This window comes from Carcharhinus amblyrhynchos, chromosome 5 (assembly GCF_965287045.1).
Source record: "Carcharhinus amblyrhynchos chromosome 5, sCarAmb.v2.hapA, whole genome shotgun sequence".
Taxonomy (NCBI): Eukaryota; Metazoa; Chordata; class Chondrichthyes; order Carcharhiniformes; family Carcharhinidae; genus Carcharhinus; species Carcharhinus amblyrhynchos.
Window position 1 is genome coordinate 75,098,925 of NC_137328.1, and position 21,180 is coordinate 75,120,104.

Here is a 21,180-nt window from a genome sequence, read left to right on the forward strand (position 1 = left end):
TTTTTTATTTCTAATGGGATCATAATACAGTCTGACCACTGCAACATGAAGTACTGGATTCCAAAGAGCCCGGTACAACTTTTAACATTGCTCAAGTGCTGCAGCCGCAACTGTACCATAGGGCCCAATTAACAAAGCAATTAGAAATGTTTTACAGGAGAAGGTATAATCATGATCTATGCTTGTGTCTAAATTTGTGCCTTGCCCTGCTGTCGTTCACAACACTTCAAGGATATTCCTTTGGTCAATGTCAGCGTCAGTTTTCAAATCAGAGAACCAAAATGAACAAGCACAGCTCCATTCGACCTCCCTGCACCAGGGAATGCACTGGTGCAGATCGTACATTGGGACCTCAAAACAGCGTTAACTCCAGGGACATCGACATAGCTGCTAAGTTCATCAGTGCTGGTGTTGCTACTGTAGGAATGGCTGGTTCTGGTGTTTGATTTGATTTATTGTCACATGTATTAATATACAATAAAAAGTATTGTTTCTTCCATGCTATACAAAGCATATCGTTCATAGAGAAGGAAAGGAGAGCGCAGAATGTAGTGTTACAGTCATAGCTAGGGTGTAGAGAAAGATCAACTTAGTGCAAGGTAGGTCCATTCAAAAGTCTAATGGTACCAGGGGAGAAGCTGGTCTTGAGGTGGTTGGTACATGACCTCAGACTTCAGTATTTTTTCCCCCAACAGAAGACGGTGGAAGAGAGTATGTCTGGGGTGTGTGGCGTCCTTAATTATGCTGGCTGCTTTTCCGAGGCAGCAGAAGGTGTAGATGGAGTCTGGTTTGCGTGATAGACTGGGTTTCATTCATGATCCATTGTAATTTCTTGTGGTCTTGGGCAGAGTGGGAACCATACCAAGCTGTGATACAACCAGAAAGAATACTTTCTATGGTGCATCTGTAAAAATTGGAGACATAGCAGACATGCCAAATTTCCTTAATCTTCTGAGAAAGTAGAGGGCTTTCTTAATTATAGTGTCAGCACGGGGGGATACCAGGACAGGTTGTGTGGATTTTGGGACGATATTTGGCAACTTGATTATTGGCTATGCCAGGAAGTCATCCCTGCAGCGGCATAAGAAGTGGGGAAAACTAACTCCCTGCTTGTGGGGCAGGCTTCTTTTAGGTGCACTGGCTGCAATGGAGGGGTGAGTGATACTCCCTCCTGTGAAATCCAGCCCATGTAGAAAATTCTTAAGACATTCTAGGAATTAGGATCCAGAGAATCCCTACAGTGCAGAAGGAGGTCTTTCAGCCCGTCGAGTCTGCACTGATTCTGTGACAGCATCTTACTATGCTTACCCCCGCAAACTCTCACACTTACCCCATTAATCCTCCCTAACCTACGCATCTTGGGATATTAAGGAGCAATTTAGCATGGCCAATCCACCTAACCTACACATAGAATCTCTAGTGAAAAAGGAAGCCATCTGGCCCATTGAGTCTGCACCTGACGAAGGAGCAGCGCTCCGAAAGCTAATGGCACTTGCTACCAAATAAACCTGGATTTTAACCTGGTGTTGTAAGACACTGTGTTTACCCCAGTCCAACGCCAGCATCTCTACGTCAATCTCACTAATCTACAGACACTAAGGGGCAATTTAGCATGGCCGATCCACTTAACCTGCACATCATTGGTCTGTGGGAACACCCAGAAGAAATCAATGAAGACTAAGGCAGAATGTGCAAACTCCAAACAGACCATCACTCAAGGTCAGGATCAAACCTTGGTCCTTGGGGCTATGAGGCAGTAGTGTGTGAAGTTGTACGAATGAAGCTAGGGTGTAGAGAAAGTGGCATGATGGGAAAATTGGTCAGGCATTTGGTACAAAATAAGGAAAACTGATCAAGCTATTCCAAAATGCCTGACCTCTGTAAGACCTGATAAGGCTGAGCCCGCATAACCTAGGGCTGTATGAGTATGACAAGATAAGGTCAGGGATGGAGGCATCACCAACCTTCTTCTGTTCTATCAAAGGACAAAATAAAAGTATGACTGATGAGACAAAGGGTTCAAGGAGGTCAGCAGGTTGTACCATTATTTATGACATTGCTTAGGATGCTACTACTGATCAAATTCCTGAATAAGCTCTGGTCACACGAACTGATAATGATTATGTATAAATACTGAACTGATTCTTTATGTAAGCGTGGACTTGAGAAGGAATTAGCAAGTCGTAACGACGGTTCTTTGAACTCAAGTTACTACCAATACTGCATGCAGTGTTTTGTAAATAAAGACTAGTTATTTTGTCAGAACAAACTTTGTTGAGTCTTTTCTACCACAGTCAAGAAGCAGGAAAATTTCTACTTCAACATTTGGTGCTGCAGAGCAGAAACCAATATCCTGGGTGAATTCTGTGGGGAACTGAAGAAGTGATCGAGTCATGACCTGGAGGGAAGAGACAGACGCCGGCACAAGGTAAGATTCATCTTGGTCTCTCTCTCTCTCTGATCGGTGCTATGACCCCTTACAGAGAACGCTAACAGGTGATAGTATTCGAATCTAAATTGGACTGTAGTAGAGTGTTTAGGGTCAGGGACCCTATTGCAACTAGCCTAAGGTGAGGGACCCCTTGATCTTGTTTTAGATCCAGATCAGGGATACACAGGCTTAATTTGGGTCAGGCACCCTGTGATTTTTCTTTGTTTGGGTCAGGGACCCTGTGATTTTTTGGGTCAGGGACCATGTGATTTTTCTTAGTATGGGTCAGGGACCCCGTGATTTTTTGGGTCAGAAACCCCTTGATTTTTTGGGTCAGAAACCCCGTGATTTGAGTTCAATACCAGGAATTCTTTTTATTACCATTTTTGCCAGGGGCACAGTATACTGATGTTATGGGACAGGTTTTAAAGACAGGGGGCAATTCTCCTTTGTTTTTTATGTGTTATGAGTATCCTGATCAGGAATGTAATTTACGTTGATTATCTGCTGCGCTAAATAGTAAATCAGGTAAAGATATTTGGCCACTAGACGGCACACAGAACTTGGAAAACTGCACTGCAGCAGAAAAAAAGCTATTTGAACAAAAACTGCAGGTTCCAAGTGGAAAACTTTAATTTCAAAATGGAAAAAAAGAGTCAGCTAGGTGCCCCGAACAATCGCCATTAATGAGTTGGAAGGATAACGCATGTAGAAGAGGGATTGATGAATGTGTGGATCGGATATCAAAGGATTGGGAAACTTTGAAACTGGAATGTGAGCTCTGGGATAGGAAGCATAATGAGACAAAACGGTGGAGTAAGGTTAAGAAAGCATCAAGTGATAGGCAGGTTGGGCTAGCCTAGCAGATTAAACAACAGGAGGATCCTCCCAGTTGCCCTGGCATGCTGCTGTTTCCCTATTCAGATGACATGGAGGAAGAAGAGGAGTTGAACTCCCATTCAAAACGCTCTTTGGGTTAAAAATCTTCTCAATGTTGTTCAGCTTCCTCGTCAATTGGCTGTTATTAAATGTGTTGCGCATACAAAGGGGGACACTCCTGTGCAATTAGGGAATGCCCGTGCTGATTTAGCTACCAAGGTGGCAGCTGTATCGGCCTCTGTGATTGTTCCCACTGGGGGTAATCAGGCTCTAAATTGGGTAGCTGCATTAGGGATGAAGGGCATGCCAGAGATAACTGAGATTCAACATTTACAGAGGGACGCCTCTGATTCTGAGTGCACACTATGGAAGTCAAAGGGGCGTTCATACTCCTTGACACGGGACCTCTGGCTTGCTCCAGTCGGTCAAGTTTGTATTCTGGATTCTTTATTGTCGGTACTTATTGACTATTTGCATTCTTGTACCCATCTTGGCGAGGAGGGATGGTACAGCTACTTCTAAAGACTTGGTGGCACCCAGATTTGAATACAGCACCGCAAACGCGGCTGGATCGATGCCTCATTTGCATGAGAAATAATAAGAGTAAAGGTATTAAATGCCCTCCTGGAACCACTCCCTTGCCAGATGGCCCTTTTGCCTGTATACAGCTTGATTTTATTGAATTACCAAAAGTACACTGATTATAACTAAACAATATTTATAACAATATGTTTAGTAAATGGATTGAAGCCTTCCCCACCACGAATTGTACTGCACATACGGTGGTAAAGTTATTGTTGACAGAAGTTATTCCCCGTTTTGATGCAGTGGTATTTGTCGAGGTTCGTCCCGAGCAGCTCGGTGACGCAGGACTCTGTGCTCTACGGGCTGTTTCCAGGGATGCACACTGAGACAAATATCAACTGCTGCTGGAAGGTCATCAACTCGGTGAAGGACGCACTTTGGTCTGCCCGAAACTTGCTGATCTTCCAGCTGAAAGAACTATCCTCGACCGAGCGTTGCAGACTGGCACATTCCAAGGTCCAGGGCTATGTGCTGAGGGACGCGCTGAAGCTTGGGGCAGCCGCCGCAAAAGGCACAATGGGGAAAGACCACACTATAAGACCTTTTAACGCAGGCAGACCGAGGACCTGGGAACTGCAGAATACCTTTGACCTGCGTAACTGTGTGCCAATCTGAGCAATAACGGCACACAGTAATTTATTCAGGCATGTATATAGCTTTAAGTATTGAAATGTTATGACCGTACTTTGTCTAAAACTGTAAAAATTTTTTGATTCTGCACTGTTTGTAATTCAAAGCCCTGTACATTTGCAATAGTTTATTTGAGATTTTTATGAATAAAGTATATTTTTGGAAAAAAAAATTCCCTGTTTTGGGGTACCCAAAATGGTGAGTTCAGATATGGACCACATTTTGTGGCTCGGATCAATACTGAATTGTGCAAAGCACAGGTAATTAAACAACAGCTGCACCGTGCGTATCACCTGCAGACTGCAGGAATTGTGGAAAGGCCAACGGGACTTTAAAAGAAAAATGATCTAAATTGACTGAAGAAACTGGGTTAAATTGGTTAAAGGTATTGACCTTCGCACTGTTTCACATGCAGGTGATTCCACATTCACGAACCGGACTGTAAGCTGCAGAGATAGTCTACGGTTGGCCAACGAGGACTCCCTGGGATGCCCATGAAAAACTCATGGAGGGAGTAAACCTCCATATGATGGGGGAACAGGTGCAGAATTATTTGAAGCAGTTAACACTTTCTCTGAAGTTTCTCCACTCACAGGTGAAACAGGCACATCTCCCAGAGACAGCAGGGACAGCCACCCCTCGATATCCAGTGATCAAACCCAAAGATTATGTATTGGTGAAGAACTGGGATAGAAAGAAACAAGGACAACGCTGAAGCAGACCTTTTCAAGTACTACTGATCACACCGACTTCTGTCAAGCTTCAAGGACATTCAAGTCGGATACATTTATCCGATTGCAAGAAGATTGTCTCCAACCCGATACAAACACAGGACGAAGATCTTCATTTTTTTTGGATTTTCTGGACTATTTGGCCTCAATGGCCATTCGGTAGTGAAAAAGCAAACTACCTGGGGATTGCATGCCAATACCTATTTATATATGTTGTATATTTATGCTGAAAAATTGAGTGCAAGCAAGTGTTGGGTTTGTACCCACATCCCCATCCAGTCAAGGGAAGGAATACCTCTCCAATCCCTCCCATTCCATATAGCTGAAACAGCTGAATGGATTCTATGGCAAAACCGAACAGGGATCGGGGGAGATATGAAAGGATGGAAATCGGCTGGCTATGAAATGACCAGGTTTTTGGCTTGGTACCAGCCTGCATATAATCATGCCTTGCTTCCACCCTCCCTTATTGTCCCCTTGAGTGACGTGCGAGGTTCCCTATGTTTTAGTAAATCAGGGAAAGGAATGTTGATGGGGCAAAATAGATGCAACCTTACAGCTCAGTGGCAAGGACCAGTAGCAAACCTATCTAGCAAGGGTATGTTGATTGGTCCAGGGTATGGAATATAACCTCTAATAGCTCATGGGCACATACTTCCCCAACACCCTGGACGACATTGGCTGATGATTTTACAGCCTATATTGGAACAACTGGCAAACATAACAGTGGCAGAAGCCACAGCAACTGGACAGGCACTGGCCGAGATCTTGGCTGAGCTGGTGGCTGTCCTGACCGTGGCATTCCAAAGCCAGTTGATTTTGTATTATCTGTTCGCCTCGCAGGGAGGAACACGTGCCATTGTAGGTCAGGAATGATGTACTTATATCCCAGATGCCTCTGAAACTATCACCAACTTGGCCGACCATATTAAGAGACAGGCCGGTCGTGAATTTCATGACTATGACACACTGGGTTGGTTAGGATGGTTGGGTCACGGATTATTTGATTGGATCTTTAAGGCCTTTATGCTACTACTACTGCTACTGGGGATACGATTGCTTGGTTGCTTGCGTAAATGCATTTTTTAAATCGGGTCATGGATATAACTATTTAACTAGTTGTCATGACATGACAAAAGGAGGGAATGTGAAGTTGTACGAGTGAAGTAGTGGCATGATGGGAAAATTGGTCAAGCATTTGGTACAAAATAAGGAAAGCTGATCAAGCTATTCCAAAATGCCCAACCTCTGTAAGACCTGATAAGGCTGAGTCTGCATAACCTAGGGCTGTATGAGTACGACAAAATAAGGTTAGGGATGAAGGAGTCACCGACCTTCTTCTGTTCTATCAAAGGACAAGATAAAGGTATGACTGATGAGACCAAGAGTTCTAGGAGGTCAGCAGGTTGTACCATGATTTATGACATTGCTCTTGATGCCACTACTGATCAAATTCCTGAATAAGCTCCGGTGACACAAACTGACAATGATTATGTATAAATACTGAACTGATTCTTTACATAAGCATGAACTTGAGAAGGAATTAGCAAGTCATAACGACGGCTCTCCAAACTCAAGTTACTGCCAATACTGCATGCAGTGTTTTGTAAATAAAGACTAATTATTTTGTCGGAACAAACTTTGTTGAGTCTTTCTACCACAGTCAAGAAGCAGGAAAATTTTTACTTCAACAAGTGCTAACCACTGTACCACCATGCCACCCTAATTCTTGCCCCTTTCTTCCCTTTGCATTATTGCTATCCCAAGCTACACTTTAAAAATTTAAAACAGAGATGAGAAGAAATTCTCTCTTGGCAGATTGCAAGTATTTGGAACTCTCTTCCTCAAAAGGCAGTGGAACTGAATCTTTGAATATTTTTCAGGCAGACATAGATAGATTCTCAATAAGCAAGGCGATAAAAGGTTTTCGAGGTCGGTGGGAATGTGAGACCACAATCACAGCAGCCATGATCTTACTGAATACCAGAGTAGATTTGAGGAGTCTAGTGCCTGACTCCTGTTCCTAATTTGGATGCTCATATGTAACTTAAGTCCCAGATTGTAACTGTGCTATAATCTTGTATTTCTCTGTAATTTCCTTGCAAATTCCAGTGCTGCAATGCTCTCCTTGATCAGTATCACTACTCCACCCTTTTTATTCCTTTTCTATCCTTCCTTAACACTTTGTATGCTGGAATATTTAGTACTTAGTCTTGCCCTTCTTTGGGTGAGGTCTCCAATTTTATCACAACATCATGTTCCCATATGTTTTCAGTGCCTGCAGCTCTAACTTTTTTCATCATGGTCTGTATGTTCCCATACAGTTATCCTAATTTAAACTTAGCTGTACTAATATTAATTGGGAATGGAGTTTCTGCAATTGATGGTCACTCAAGGGTCATTTCCCACCCAGCCTCAATTGTGAGGCTGGTTGGAGGATTTACCTGGTGTGAGGAAAGCCTGAAAAGAACCAATTTAGGTATCAAGCCCCCTTTCTGACTTTGGGTACTTCCCCCATCCTTTCATTAGCCAGCCCATCTTACAATCCCTTAAACTTACTTTGTCCTTTGGTTCTGGGACTTAGGTTAAGGCATGTTGGTGTACTTCCGTTTTGGACCTTTGCAGCTCTTATCACTGCAGGGACTGGAGAGCTGTCAGCCAGTCAGGTTGGCCAGTTGCTTACTATTGTGGGTTCTCCTCCTGAGTGAGGAGCAGAAGTGCCGCCTGCAGCCATTTAACACTCATTCAAGCATTATATGGCTGCGGGCAGTCGGAGCCAGCGGAGATGACTCTTCGGATGGCAGTAAGGGAAACCGCCATCTAAAATTAAAATTAGTCACAAGTGTAAGAATGACTCAAAAGTCACTTGATCAGTTGGAAGACAAAGATTCATTTTCGATGAACCAATATTCTATGACATAAAATGAGCTGCCGTTTCACACAACTGTCAAATACCAATGGTGCTCACAATTTCAATTAATGTTCCAGCGAAAAGTTATAATCAAATGTGATTTATTCATAAATCTTCTTTTTCTGAGCTCACAGGTCTAATTAATGCTGATCAACTTAACTTAAAATTATTTTGTAAACTAAATACAAGTGTTCCACATTAGTATTTATTAATAGGCATTTGATAACTTTTAACTCTATAGCCATTGAAAATGTGTTTGAATAAACAGTAGCAACCTATATATATATATCGATGTATTATATTTGAACAAACAAGTAGTAAAATGAGTTTGCAAGTTATCATAAAGGCAGAGAACCGAACGACTAAATTGGATAAGGCTGTTCAATACAAAGTTAGTTTTTATTGTATTGCTGAAATATTTTAACTAATCACAAGCACAGAAATGCTTTCATTTACGATAAAACAGAAAATGCTAGAAAAACTTGGCTGGTCTGGCAACATCAATGGAGAGAGAAACAGGGTTAACATTTCAAGTCCAATATGTCTCTTTTTTTTGGAAGGTTAATTCTGTTTCTCCCTCTACAAATGCTGTCAGAACTACTGACTTTTTCCAGCATTTTGTTTCAGATCTCCAGCATCCGCAGTATTTTGCCTTTGCAAATATCTGTAAAATACAGTCAATGTGAAAAGCTAAAAAAATGAACATAAGTTTTCAAACATGTTCACATTTTCGGATTGTAGCAAAAAGTCAACACAAGAATAAATGTAAAAGAAACTCTAATGACAACTTTCCACCAGCAACAACAAACAAGAGAAAATGTACTTTGAAGTATTTTGCGTGGCACAGAATGTGAAAATAATATTTTTCACCATAGGATAGTGTTTTAAGTGATTTTGATTGAGATTTTCAGTCCAAATCTTGAAGAATCAAAAGATCAGAACATCCAACCTCAAATATTAATGTGGATAATAAAACTTACTGCAACTGCCTCCAGAATTTGTTTGACAGCACCTGCAGCATCTTTCTCACTGTAATATCCCTTTTCAACAATCCTACAAATAGTAAAGCAAAGTTTGTTATTAAAGTCAAAGTAAGGAGCATTTTTATGTCAGTCTACTTGTAATGATGAAAAATTGGTTTGCTTTTAAAACAGCCAGCACTTGTGTAAATTTATTTATAACGTTACCGTAATATGCACAGTAAGTTTAAGATGAAATTGCTCTTTAATTTGTCACATTACCACATCAATATTCCTTTAACATATCATTTTGAAGTTTGAAATATTAATTTGTGAATTTTTAATTTCTGAAATGACATCCTATGTACAACATAGAAACAAATCATTCATCTCAAGTGGTCCACATCAGTGTTTATGCCCAACAATAATTTCCTCTCTTCATCTAAAGCTATCAGCATGACCTTCTATTTTAGTCTCCCTCGAGTTTACCAGAATTTGCTTAAAATTCTTGTGTGGTAATTTCCTCAAATATTCCTTATGGAAGTGAGATCTACATTCTAACCACTCTCTGGGAAAATAATTTTCTCCTGAATTTCTGACTGGATTCACTGATGAATCCTTTATATTCATAGGATCTATATTTTGTCTTAACTCAAGTATAAACTGTTTCTCTGGGGTGAACTTTACAATCCCACATAAAACAAAATAGATGGCAGGCCCACCTTCTCCCAACCATCCTGACTTTCTTCCATATTACAGAGGGTGGGTAAGGCATTTTGCAGCCTGACCAAGTCCTAAAGAACATAAGTGCTAGACTGGGTCTGCGGTAGGTCATGAGGGAACCAACAAGAAGGGAAAACCTCATCCTCACCATTCTACCTGTCACAGTTGTATTTGTCCATGACAGTATTGGTAGGAGTGACTATCACTGAATTTGTGTGGAGAAATCCCTCCTTCACACTGGGAATGTTCTCCATCGTATTGTCACTATTAGCATGCCAAATGGTACAGTTTCAAACAGATCTAGCAACTCAAAACTGGGCATCCGTAAGTTATTTTAGGTAAATAACAGAATTAATTTTAACAGAAGCAGAACTGTATTCAGTGTCAATTGGTTATATCATGGCCCAGCTCAACCATCAAGCCTGGTGATTAACACTGGTAAAATGAAGACTCCAGGAGGGCATGCCACAAGCAGCACCGGGCACATCGATAAATGAAGTGTCAACCTAAGGAAACTACAGCATAGGCTTGCTTGCATGCCAAACAACAGAAGCAGAATGCGATAGACAGAGAGAATAAGCAAATCCACAACCCAACAGATCAGATCTGAGCTCTGAAGTCTGGCCACATCCAGTCATGAATGATAGTGGACAATTAAACAACCAACAGGAGGAAGAGGTTCCACAAATATCCCAATCTTGAAGGGAGGGACAACATAGCACATCAATACAGAATGTAAAGTTGAAGCATTTATGATATTGTCAGTCAGAACCGTAGGGTGGATGATCTATTTCTGCTTCCTCTGGAGATCCCCAGCTTCACAGATGCTAGTCTTCAGCCAATTTGATTCATAAGAACATAAGAAGTAGGAGCAGGAGTAGGCCATCTAGCCCTTCAAGCCTGCCCCGCCATTCAATAAGATCATGGCTGGTCTGAAGTGGTTCAGTTCCACTTTCCCGCTTTCTCCCCATAACCCTTAATTCGCTTGCCTACCAAAAACCTATCTACCCATGACTTAAATATATTTAGTGAGGTAGCCTCCACCACTTCAACGGGCAGAGAATTCCAGAGATTCACCACCCTTTGAGTGACAAAGTTCCTCCTCAACTCCATTCTAAACTGTCCCCCTCTTATCTTGAGGCTGTGCCCTCTAGTCCTGCTGCCCTTTCTGAGCGGGAAGAACCTCTCTACCTCTACCCTATCCATCCCCTTCATTATCTTATACGTCTCTATAAGATCCCCCCTCATCCTTCTAAACTCCAACGAGTACAGACCCAGTCTATTTAGTCACTCTTCATTGTCCAACCCCCTCATCTCCGGTATCAGCCTAGCGAACCTCCTCTGCACTCCCTCCAAGGCCAAAATATCCTTGTGCAAGTGCGGCGACCAAAACTGCACACAGTACTCCAGCTGCGGCCTCACCATTGCCCTGTACAGTTGCAGCAAGACCTCCCTGCTTTTATATTCTATCCCCCTCGCTATAAAGGCCAGCATCCCATTCGCCTTCTTGATCACCTGCTGCACCTGCAGAATGGGTTTTTGCAACTCATGCACAAGGACTCCCAGGTCCCTCTGCACCGTCGCGTGCTGCAGCTTTTCGCCCTTTAAATAGTAATCCCTCCTACTATATTCCTGCCAAAGTGGATAATCTCACACTTGCTAACATTGTACTCCATCTGCCAGGTCCTCGCGCACTCGCTCAGCCTATCTAGATCCCTCAGCAGAATTTCCACACCCTCCGCACAATTTGCTTTTCCACTCATCTTTGTGTCATCAGCAAATTTCGACACCCTACACTCAACCCCCTCCTCCAGATCATCTATATAAATGGTAAATAGCTGAGGCCCCAGCACCGATCCCTGCTGCACTCCACTAGTCACCAACCGCCAATCAGAATAGCACCCATTGATACCAACTCTCTGCCTCCTATTAGACAGCCAATCCTCTATCCACGCTGACACCTTACCCCCAACTCCATGCCCCCTAACCTTCTGAAGCAACCTTTTGTGCAGCACCTTATCAAACACCTTCTGAAAATCAAGAAACACCACATCCACCGGTTCCCCTCTGTCTACCGCAATGTCATTCTATGTCATATCAAGAAACAGCTAAAGCACCAGATATGGCAAAGGTAATGGGTTCTTGACAGCATTCTAGGAATAGTACGGAAGACATCCGGTCGAGAAATAGCCATGCCCCTAGCCACGCTGTTCCAGCACAACTACAAAGTGACATCCAGCCAACAAAGATGGAAAATTGTCTTTTATGAGCTACACATAAAATGCAAGACAAACCTAAACAGACCGATCACCGCCCCGTCAGTCTACTCTTGATCATCAAAGTGGTGAGAAGTGTTGTGTACAGTGCTATCAAGTCGCACTTCAGTTGTTTAAAAAGTTGCCTTTCCAGTTTTTCCCACCTGTCACCGATCAGCCTAATATGGCACTGAAGGTGGATTGAGAATCTTAAGTGAGCAATAATTATCCACTTGAGGCCCTCAACAGGTCTGATGACAGGTGGCTAATGGAAGTCTTCTCCAATCCTGATGTTAGGGAGATCAGGTCTGGTGTTGGGGAAGGCAGTATGCCAGCTACCTGACATGTTTTATGTGCCTTCTGCCATGGCAAGTGATTGTAAAATCCAGCCCTAAAACTACATACAATACTCTAGGTGTAATTTCACCAAATCCCCATATAATTGCTGTAAAACCTTTCATTTATACTTTAATCCCTTTGTGATAAAAGCAAACATACCTTTTTTTTCTAACTGCTTGACATACGGATGTTAGGGGTGTCAGTGGCATAATGATATTGCCACTGGACTAATAATATAGAAACCCAGGGCAAGAGTTGGGAATCCAGGTTCAAATCCTACCAGGCTAGCTGGTAAAATTAAAATTCAATAAAAAATCTGGAATTAAAAGTCAGATGATGACCATGAGACCATTGTCAATTGTTGTAAAAACCCATCTGGTTCACTAATGTCTTTTAGGGAAAGAAATCTGCTGTCCTTACCTGGTCTGGTCTGGCTGCTTATGACTCCAGACCCATAGCACTGTCCTTTGAAATGGAGAGCAATTAGGGATTGGCAATAAATGTTGGCCCAGCTGGAGAAACCCACATCTCACAAATGATTTTCTAAAAAAATGTCCTTTAGGGAAGGAAATCTGCCATCCTTACCTGGTCTGGTCTACACATAATTCCAAATCCACTGCAATGTGATTGAATCTTAAATGCACTCTCAAGTGTTAGGGTTGGGTAACAAATGCTAGATCAGTGAGCGATACCCACTTCCCATAGAAGAATAACTTGCAAGTTAATGTTTTGTGGTAAATATACGAGGGACACCCAGGTACCTCTGCATCCCAACATCTCCTAGTTTTTCATCATTTAAAAAAGGGTTCTCTTTTCTTCCTTTTTTGTCAGAATGGGTAACAACATTTTTCCAAATTATATTCTATCTGCCACATTCTTGCCCAATTATTTAACTTGTCTAAATCATTTTACAGCCTCCCTGTATCCTCCTCCCAGCACTCTTTTTCACCTAACTTTTGTATCGTCAGAAAATTCTGTCGTGTTACAGTCAGTCACTGTGCAGAATTTTACAGTTTCCTACTAGTGGATTTGCAGGGGTAAGAGGAAGTGGAGGGAAGAGGGCATAAAATTCCTGGGTTGGTCTTCTCACTGCCCTCCCACACATCCCTAAGCTGTCTGAAGTATTACAGGGGATGGGCCCTCACCCCAATTAAGTGGCCAATTATTGGCACCCTAAGGGTCACTTCCCACTGGCCCTCTAGGGCCCATTTCTATTTAGGTGACAATAATTAAAAACACAATGGACAGGATTTATCACACAACACACCATGTGTTTTGCCATGGCAGAGGTGGCCCACCGTTGGCTGGATCTTCTGGTTCCACCATCGTCAACAGGGTTTCCTACTGAATGCATCCCTCGCTGTCAGGAAACCTGTGGTGGGAATGCGCCATCGGCGGGACCAGAAGATTATGCTGGCATGAATGGCCGGAAAATCCCAGCCAATGTCAGCCTCCGTAGCTAAGCTGATAAAGTGCAGATCTACTCCATCTCCTTCGTAGATTGCCACCTTGACGTATTTGTATGCTCCAACGGTTCTTTGAGCAATGGGAAATTCCTTGCTCCTAGTAGTGACGCCCATGGCAGCAAGATCAGGGGAGGTGCTGGACAAAATGTGGTCCAAAAAGTTCTCAACAGCAGAACAGGCAAAGAAAGGCTATGCACCTCACCAGCTGTAAAGACAGCAGAGCTGCAGTTGCAAGGTGGTCTGACTCTGTTGTTCAACATGAAATCTGACCACCAACCTGTTAACTGGACAATGACGGCACCCCAAGGTCTCCACATTAGACAAAAATCACGTGTAGGCTGCTACCAAGAATCACTTGCCAAGTCCTGAGGCAATGGAGAATTGGCGATAGTACAGGGCTGTGAACCTAGGAATCCCCAGTCAATAATTTGCATGAAAGCAACAGATCAATGAAGGTCCTTGGACACCTGTGTCCTTTGGCAGTAGCGTCCATGACTAAGAAGACCTCTTCAGGATAAGAGGTATAACAAGGACTCAAATTATAGAGAGGGTCAAAAGGGTGCCTTAAAGATAGACAATCTCACTTTCTCCTGTTTGGGGAACCACATCCTGCAGGATCACCATCTTTGTGGTCAAAGAAAGTTAGTTTTAAATTTAGATTGTTAGAATACTCATGGATAATCTCAAGGGTGACTGTCCTGAAAGAACAACAATTGTATCACGTCTGCTATCAAGATCCAAATTGATGTTACCACCTTCAGTGACTTGATTTCCTGGATAGGTGGTGCTTTGGTTGAGGGCATACTGAAGGAACTGGGAAAGGAAAAGCCAAAAGCAACACTTGTGTCCAGAGTTAGAATTGCCACTCAGAAAAGAATCTTGTAAAAATTAGACTCATGACACTTCACCTACAATTCAGCCATACCAATATTTTTTGCCACTACCAAAAGCGATTTATGCCCTGACCAATGACTCTGATGAAGATAGAAGAAGCTCTATTCTGATCTTAATGAAAGCCTCACTGCCATCCTGAAAGATTATCTTTTTAGAGAGTTTTAATATCAGGATGGCTGTCACGCCAATACCTGGAGCAGAACCACTGAGAAAAACGGGATGGGAAAAACAAATGTGAATGGCATCCTCCTGCTGACAAGGTGTGCTCAGCATGGCCTTATTATAAAAAGCACCCTTTTCATCCAAAAAGACAAATACAAAACTACATGGAGGCATTCTAGATCAAAACACTGGCACCTCCTGAATTGTGTCATTTTTCAGATCAAAGATCTAAGTGATGTCTATTTCATGCGGATGACTGATGCCTGCTAGACAGATTATTGGTTTGTTCGGCTGCTGATGAACATGTACATAGCAGCAAGATATCAAAAATCCCAAAGGTGTAACTACAAAGGGAATTACAAAAGGTCATGAATGAAGCCCAATCCATCATGCAAATCAGCCTCTTATCCATTCACTCTGTCTACACTTCCCATTCCTCGGCAAAGCAGCCAGCATAATTAAGGACCCCACGCACCCCAAACATTCTCTCTTCCACCTTCTTCCATCAGGAAAAAGATACAAAAGTCTAAGGTCATGGACTGACCGACTCAAGAACAGATTTTTCCCTGTTGCTGTCAGACTTTTGAATGGACTTACCTTGCATTAAGTTGATCTTTCTCTACACCCTAGCTATGACTGTAACACTACATTCTGTACTCTCTCCTTTCCTTCTTTATGAACGTTATGTTTTGTCTGTATAGCGCGCAAGAAACAATACTTTTCACTGTATGTTAATACATGCGACAATAATAAATCAAATCAAATCAAAGAAGAGGAAGGAGATGTATCTGAGCCCTAAAGCAGACCAACTGAAGATGCAGCTCACAATCAATCTGGAAAATCTTCATACATCCAACCCAACTTCAGAATTGTGAGATCATATGAAGTCAGCTGTACTAAACTTCTGAACTGGGTTCAAGTCAGTCAGACTTGTTTGATGGAAAAGACACTGAAATATGTGACCTCCTAGAGCAAAAACAAACAGCACTCATCATCTGGCACGACATCTAAGGTCACAAGTCAAGGAGGCAGCATTCCAACAGCTCAAGGCTGACACCCAAATATAAAACTTGAAGATAAAGGACATGTGATAGGAAGAGAACCAAGAGAGATCCAACAATATGCTAACTATCACGACATGTAAAGTATTTTTGAAGCTGCCAGGACCATGTAAAGACCAAGGTCAAATATACACAATTCCTTTTGCTTACATGATAGCACTTCTTTTCTTAAGGATGGCAATGCAATCCATCAATGCCAAGAAGTCTGCCTTAACGACTATCGCCCGGTGGCTCTAACATCCATCGTCATGAAGTGCTTCAAAAGGTTAGTCATGGCTCACATCAACTCCGGCCTCCCAGATTGCCTGGATCCACAACAATTCACCTACTGATGCAACAGGTCCACAGCAGCACCATTTTCCTGGCCATATACTCAACCCTGAAACACCTGGACAACAAGGATACTTGTACCAGCTTCTCTTTATTGACTACAGCTCAGCTTTCAATACTATTATCCCAACAAGACTCATCTCCAAATTCCGTGGCCTCAGGCTCGGCTCTTCCCTCTGCTACTGGATCCTAGACTTGCTGTTTCCAGGTCTGAAGGGGCTCTCATATGAGGAGCAGTTGAATAGCTTGGGCTTGTATTTGCTGGAGTACAGAAGAATGAGGGGGGGATTTGATTGAACTATATAAAAAATTCAATAGGATTGATAAAGTAAATATTAACCAAATGTTCCTCCTTCTAGAACAGTCTAGGACAAGAGGTCACAGATGGAGTTTAAGTGAGGGGAGGTTCAAGACAGAAATAAGGAGCAGCTACCTCTGAGTGAGGGTCATGAATCTATGGAACTCGCTATCCCAGCCCCAGGGTGCAGTGAATGCAGAATCAATCAATGGATTCAAGAGATAGATAAATATTCAACCAAAAGCAGGATAAAGGAAAAGGCAGGGAAGTGGAGTTAGGATGAGATGGTGGTCAGCCATGATCATATAGAATGGCGGCGCAGTCTCAAAGGGCTGAATCACCTACTCTAGCTCCTAATTCCTAGTTGGCACATTTCCAGAAAATCCTGCCCTCACACAGCCACAATTATAAACAGTATCGTTATCAATTGACATGCACATAGGAAACCTAATTCATAAAACGTACGTAAATACCGGAAATAGTTAAAAGCTGCTTGAGTCTCAAACGGCAGCTTTATACTTCTTTACTAATCTACCTCCACCCATAAAATAAACAAATCAAATACCTGTCGAATAGCTCTCCTCCTGTGACCAGTTCCAGAACCAAATTAATCTCTGTTAGAGTCTCAAATATCTCTTTCAGTCTAATCTGCAAGATAAACGAAGAAAGTTATGTGTGAAAAATCACAATTATTAAATAGTGTTTTTCTACAAATTTATTAGTAAAGATTTCATAAATACAATTTAAGCTGTCAAGAGGTTCAGTGTTTATCATTCCCAGTTATTACCTGAATAAAATCAACTCACAGTGGATCATGGTGTACTGCATTTAATACCATATATGGCTTGGGTTTGTGCTTGAAATCCTTTGCTACTACATTGGAATGTAGTAAGCAGAATTCAGATCCTTCACATAAATGTTTCAAATGGCAGGAATGTAACATGTTCACTCTCTTATACATCAAAGTAGCATTTTCAAAATAATAAAGGCAATGAATTGGGAAATTGTTTCCCTTCCCCTTTTTGTGGTTATAGATAAGGAGCAGAATTCTCCCAAAAAAAATTTGAAGTGTTGAATTTGCGGGAAAATTGGAGTACTTCATGCTGTTTTTTTCAGTGGGAGTTCACACCAGAAGCTCTCACAGAAGGGTAGCAAAAGCTTCTATAGATAAAAGAGAGTGAAGCTAGGGTGAATGTTAGTCTCTTGGAATATGAAACCGGAGTTTTAATGGTGGGAAACACTGAAATGGCAAAAATGCTAAATCAATATTTTGCCTCAGTTTCTAAAGTGAAGGACACTAGTACCATTCCTACAGGAACAAGCAAGTCAAAGGTAATAAAAAGGGTAGAACTTAGAACAAACAACATCGATAGGGAAAAGGTACTCAGTAAGCTATTGGGATTGAGGGCAGGTAAGTCCATTGCACTTGATGGCCTACATTCTAGGGTATTAAAAATGGCGGCAAAGACAGTAGATCCACTGGTTGTAATATTCCAAAATTCCCTTACACAGGAAAAATTCCAATGGATTGGAAAAATGCTAATGTAACGCCCTTATTCAAAAAGGGAGGCAATATGTGGGAAATTATAGTTTAATATCTGTTGTTGGGAAAGTGTTAAAATCAATTATCAAGGAAGCAATGTCAGGATATTTGGAAAGTCAAAACACTATCCAAAGTCAGCATGGTTTTATGAAAGGCAAATCATGTTAGACTAATTTGCTACAGTTTTGAGGATGTAACAAGCAAAGTGGATAATGGGGATCCTGCAGATGTAGTATATCTGGACTTCCGGAAGGTGTTTGATAAGATGCCACACAAAAGGTTAATTTACACGGTTAAATCACACGGGAGTAGGGTTAATTTATTAGTTTGGATTGGTGACTGGCTGATGGATGGAACACAGTAAGAAGTCTAACACCAGGCTTAAGTCCAACCGACTTATTTGATAGTAAACTCACAAGCTTTCGAGGTTTGCCCCTTCATCAGGTGATGAACCTCGAAAGGTTCGTCACCTCGAAAGCTTGTGAGTTTACTATCAAATAAATCGGTTGGACTTAAACCTGGTGTTGTCAGACTTCTTACTGTGTTTACCCCAGTCCAACGCTGGCATCTCCACATCATGGTGAATGGAAGACAGAGAGTCAGCATAAAGTTTTTTTTCTGGATGGCAAGAAGTAGTGGGGTGCCACAGGATTCAGTCCTTGGGCCCCAGCTATTTACAATCTATATTAATGACTGGATAGAAGGCTCCATAGCCAACAAAATTTAGGCAGGACAGCAAGTTGCAATGAGGAAATAAGAACCTTACAAATGGATATAGATAGGTTAGGAGAGTGGGCCAAAATGTGGCAGATGGAGTTTAACATGGATAAGTGTATGATCATGCATTTTGGTCGCAAAAATGGGAAAGTGACTTATTATCTAAATGAAGAGAGACTTCAGGGTGCTCCAGTGCAGACAGATCTGGGTGTCCTCATTCATGAGTCACAGAAAACTTGCATGCAGGTACAGCAGATAATAAAGAAAGCAAATGGAATGTTGGCATTTATAGCTAAACGAAGAGAATATAAAGGTAAGGAAGTGTTGTTGCAACTATACAAGGCATTGGTGAGACTGCATCTGGAGTATTGTGCACAGTTTTGGTTCCCCATTGCGAGGAGAGATATAGTGGCATTGGAGGCAGTTCAGAGGAAGATCACTAGACTGATTCTAGAGATGAGGGGTTTGTCATATGAAGAGAGATTGAACAGTTTAGGTCTATACTCTCTGAAATTTGAAAGCATGAGGGGAGATCAAATTAAAGTATTCAAGATGGATCAAGTAGACGTGGAGTGGATGCTTCCTTCCGCTGATGGGACATTCTAGGACAAGAGGTCATAGTTTAGGATAAAGGGTGGCAAATTTAAAACAGTTGAGGAGAAACTACTTCTCCCAAAGGGTTGTGAATCTGTGGAATTCACTACTCCAAAGTGCACGGGATGCTGGAACAGTAAACAAATTTAAGGAGGAGATTCTTGTTTGATAATGCGTTGAAAGATTGTGGGGGAAAGGCAGGAAACTGGAATCAGGTGCGTATCAGCTATGATTGAATGGCAGAGCAGACTCAATGAGCCAAATGGCCTAATTCTGCTCCTACATCTTATGGAAAAAGTCATCAGCTCCACACCAGAAATCAGTACGGAGCTGAATAAATTATTTAAATGTTCATTTTGTTATCATTAGCAGACCTGGGACTGAAGTCTCCGGGCCTGCTATTATCTCCCCTCCGCCAGGAGTGGTTCACTCCAGCAGAATTTACAACAACTCCCCATTGGCAGGGAACTGGTGGCCCAACCCCGCTGGAGTGAAAGTGGGTCAGGAGGTTGGGGTATCCGTCTGGGCATTGGCAGCTTGGCCCCCTGGCCATGCCCAAGGGGTAAAGCAGCAATGCCAGAGAGGAGGCAGGGCCTAATGGGGCAGGGCCTCTGCAGGAGGTGATCGGTGGGGAAGAGATTCCGCTGCCAGTCTGCACTTGGGCTTGGTAACAGCGGGAGGGAGGCCAATGATTGGGGCTGAGCATTGGGGTGGGGGAGGGTCAGCTTGCCTGCAGGAATCAAGGTGGTCTGGGGGCGGAGGACGGTCGAGGCTGGCCCGGATATGTTCAGGAAGCCAGCGATTAGATGGTCTTACGGCCAGCGATGTGGAATCGCGGGGCTGGCCAGTGATCGGGAGCCCAGCAGTCAAGCTACAGCACATGTGATCTCCGCCATGACAGATCAGCGTATGAGCAGTGGCCAACTCAGTGCTATGTTGCCGGTTTCTCCAATGGGAATAGGCCCCGCCCACTGATTTTTGAAATTCACGCTAGCGCATTCTGTAGTGCACCAGGTTTGGGAGAATCATTTTGAAAATCCTGCTGAAAAAAAAACAGAATTTAAAATATTGAGAATTCGGCACTTAAAACTTTTTTGGGAGCATTTCACCCAATATGTATGTAATAGGGTTGTATCATAATGGCATAAAATAATTAGATATGTTTGTGTTATACCAGATAGTGAGCAATCAAGATTTAAAACAAAACATTTCAAAATATACCATATTTATACTGAATCTACAAGTTACAAATCGTCGAGTTCCTTAAATAAAAGGGAAGGGGATAAATGTTTTATATTCTTGATAATGGTACATGAGCAACTTAGACATTGTAAAGAATATGATCATTCGACTTACAATATTGGGATGGGAAAGTCGAAGCAAAACTCCTATTTCAGTTCGAACTATTTTTTTATCAACCTATGAAACAATGGGAAATATGAATAGGTTTTGTTATATTGTAAATGGAGTAAGTTTGTTAGCTCATACAGTTGCTGGGGACATCACAAAAGTAACATTGCCTAGATGCACAAGGCTAGTAGCAGGACTATTGTTTGCAGGTGCAAACCATTACATCTACTTGTTATAATCCTATTAGGGTCCATTCACATTTGCAGAAGAAATCTGAACACTCAGCAAAACCTTGAGATCTCACATTTTCAAACAAAACTAA

At 42.2% G+C, this 21,180-nt stretch overlaps 1 protein-coding gene across 1 annotated transcript in view; it reads right to left on the reverse strand.

Moving 5' to 3' along the window:
• camk4 (calcium/calmodulin-dependent protein kinase IV) overlaps nucleotides 1-21,180 on the reverse strand; it is a 112,274-nt gene that overhangs the window by 53,528 nt on the left and 37,566 nt on the right. The window contains exons 3-5 of the mRNA XM_080189705.1: nucleotides 20,865-20,927; nucleotides 17,220-17,302; nucleotides 9,148-9,220 (exon numbers count right to left, since the gene is read on the reverse strand). Of these exons, the coding sequence (XP_080045831.1) occupies nucleotides 9,148-9,220; nucleotides 17,220-17,302; nucleotides 20,865-20,927 (219 nt within the window). The remainder of the gene's footprint in view (nucleotides 1-9,147; nucleotides 9,221-17,219; nucleotides 17,303-20,864; nucleotides 20,928-21,180) is intronic.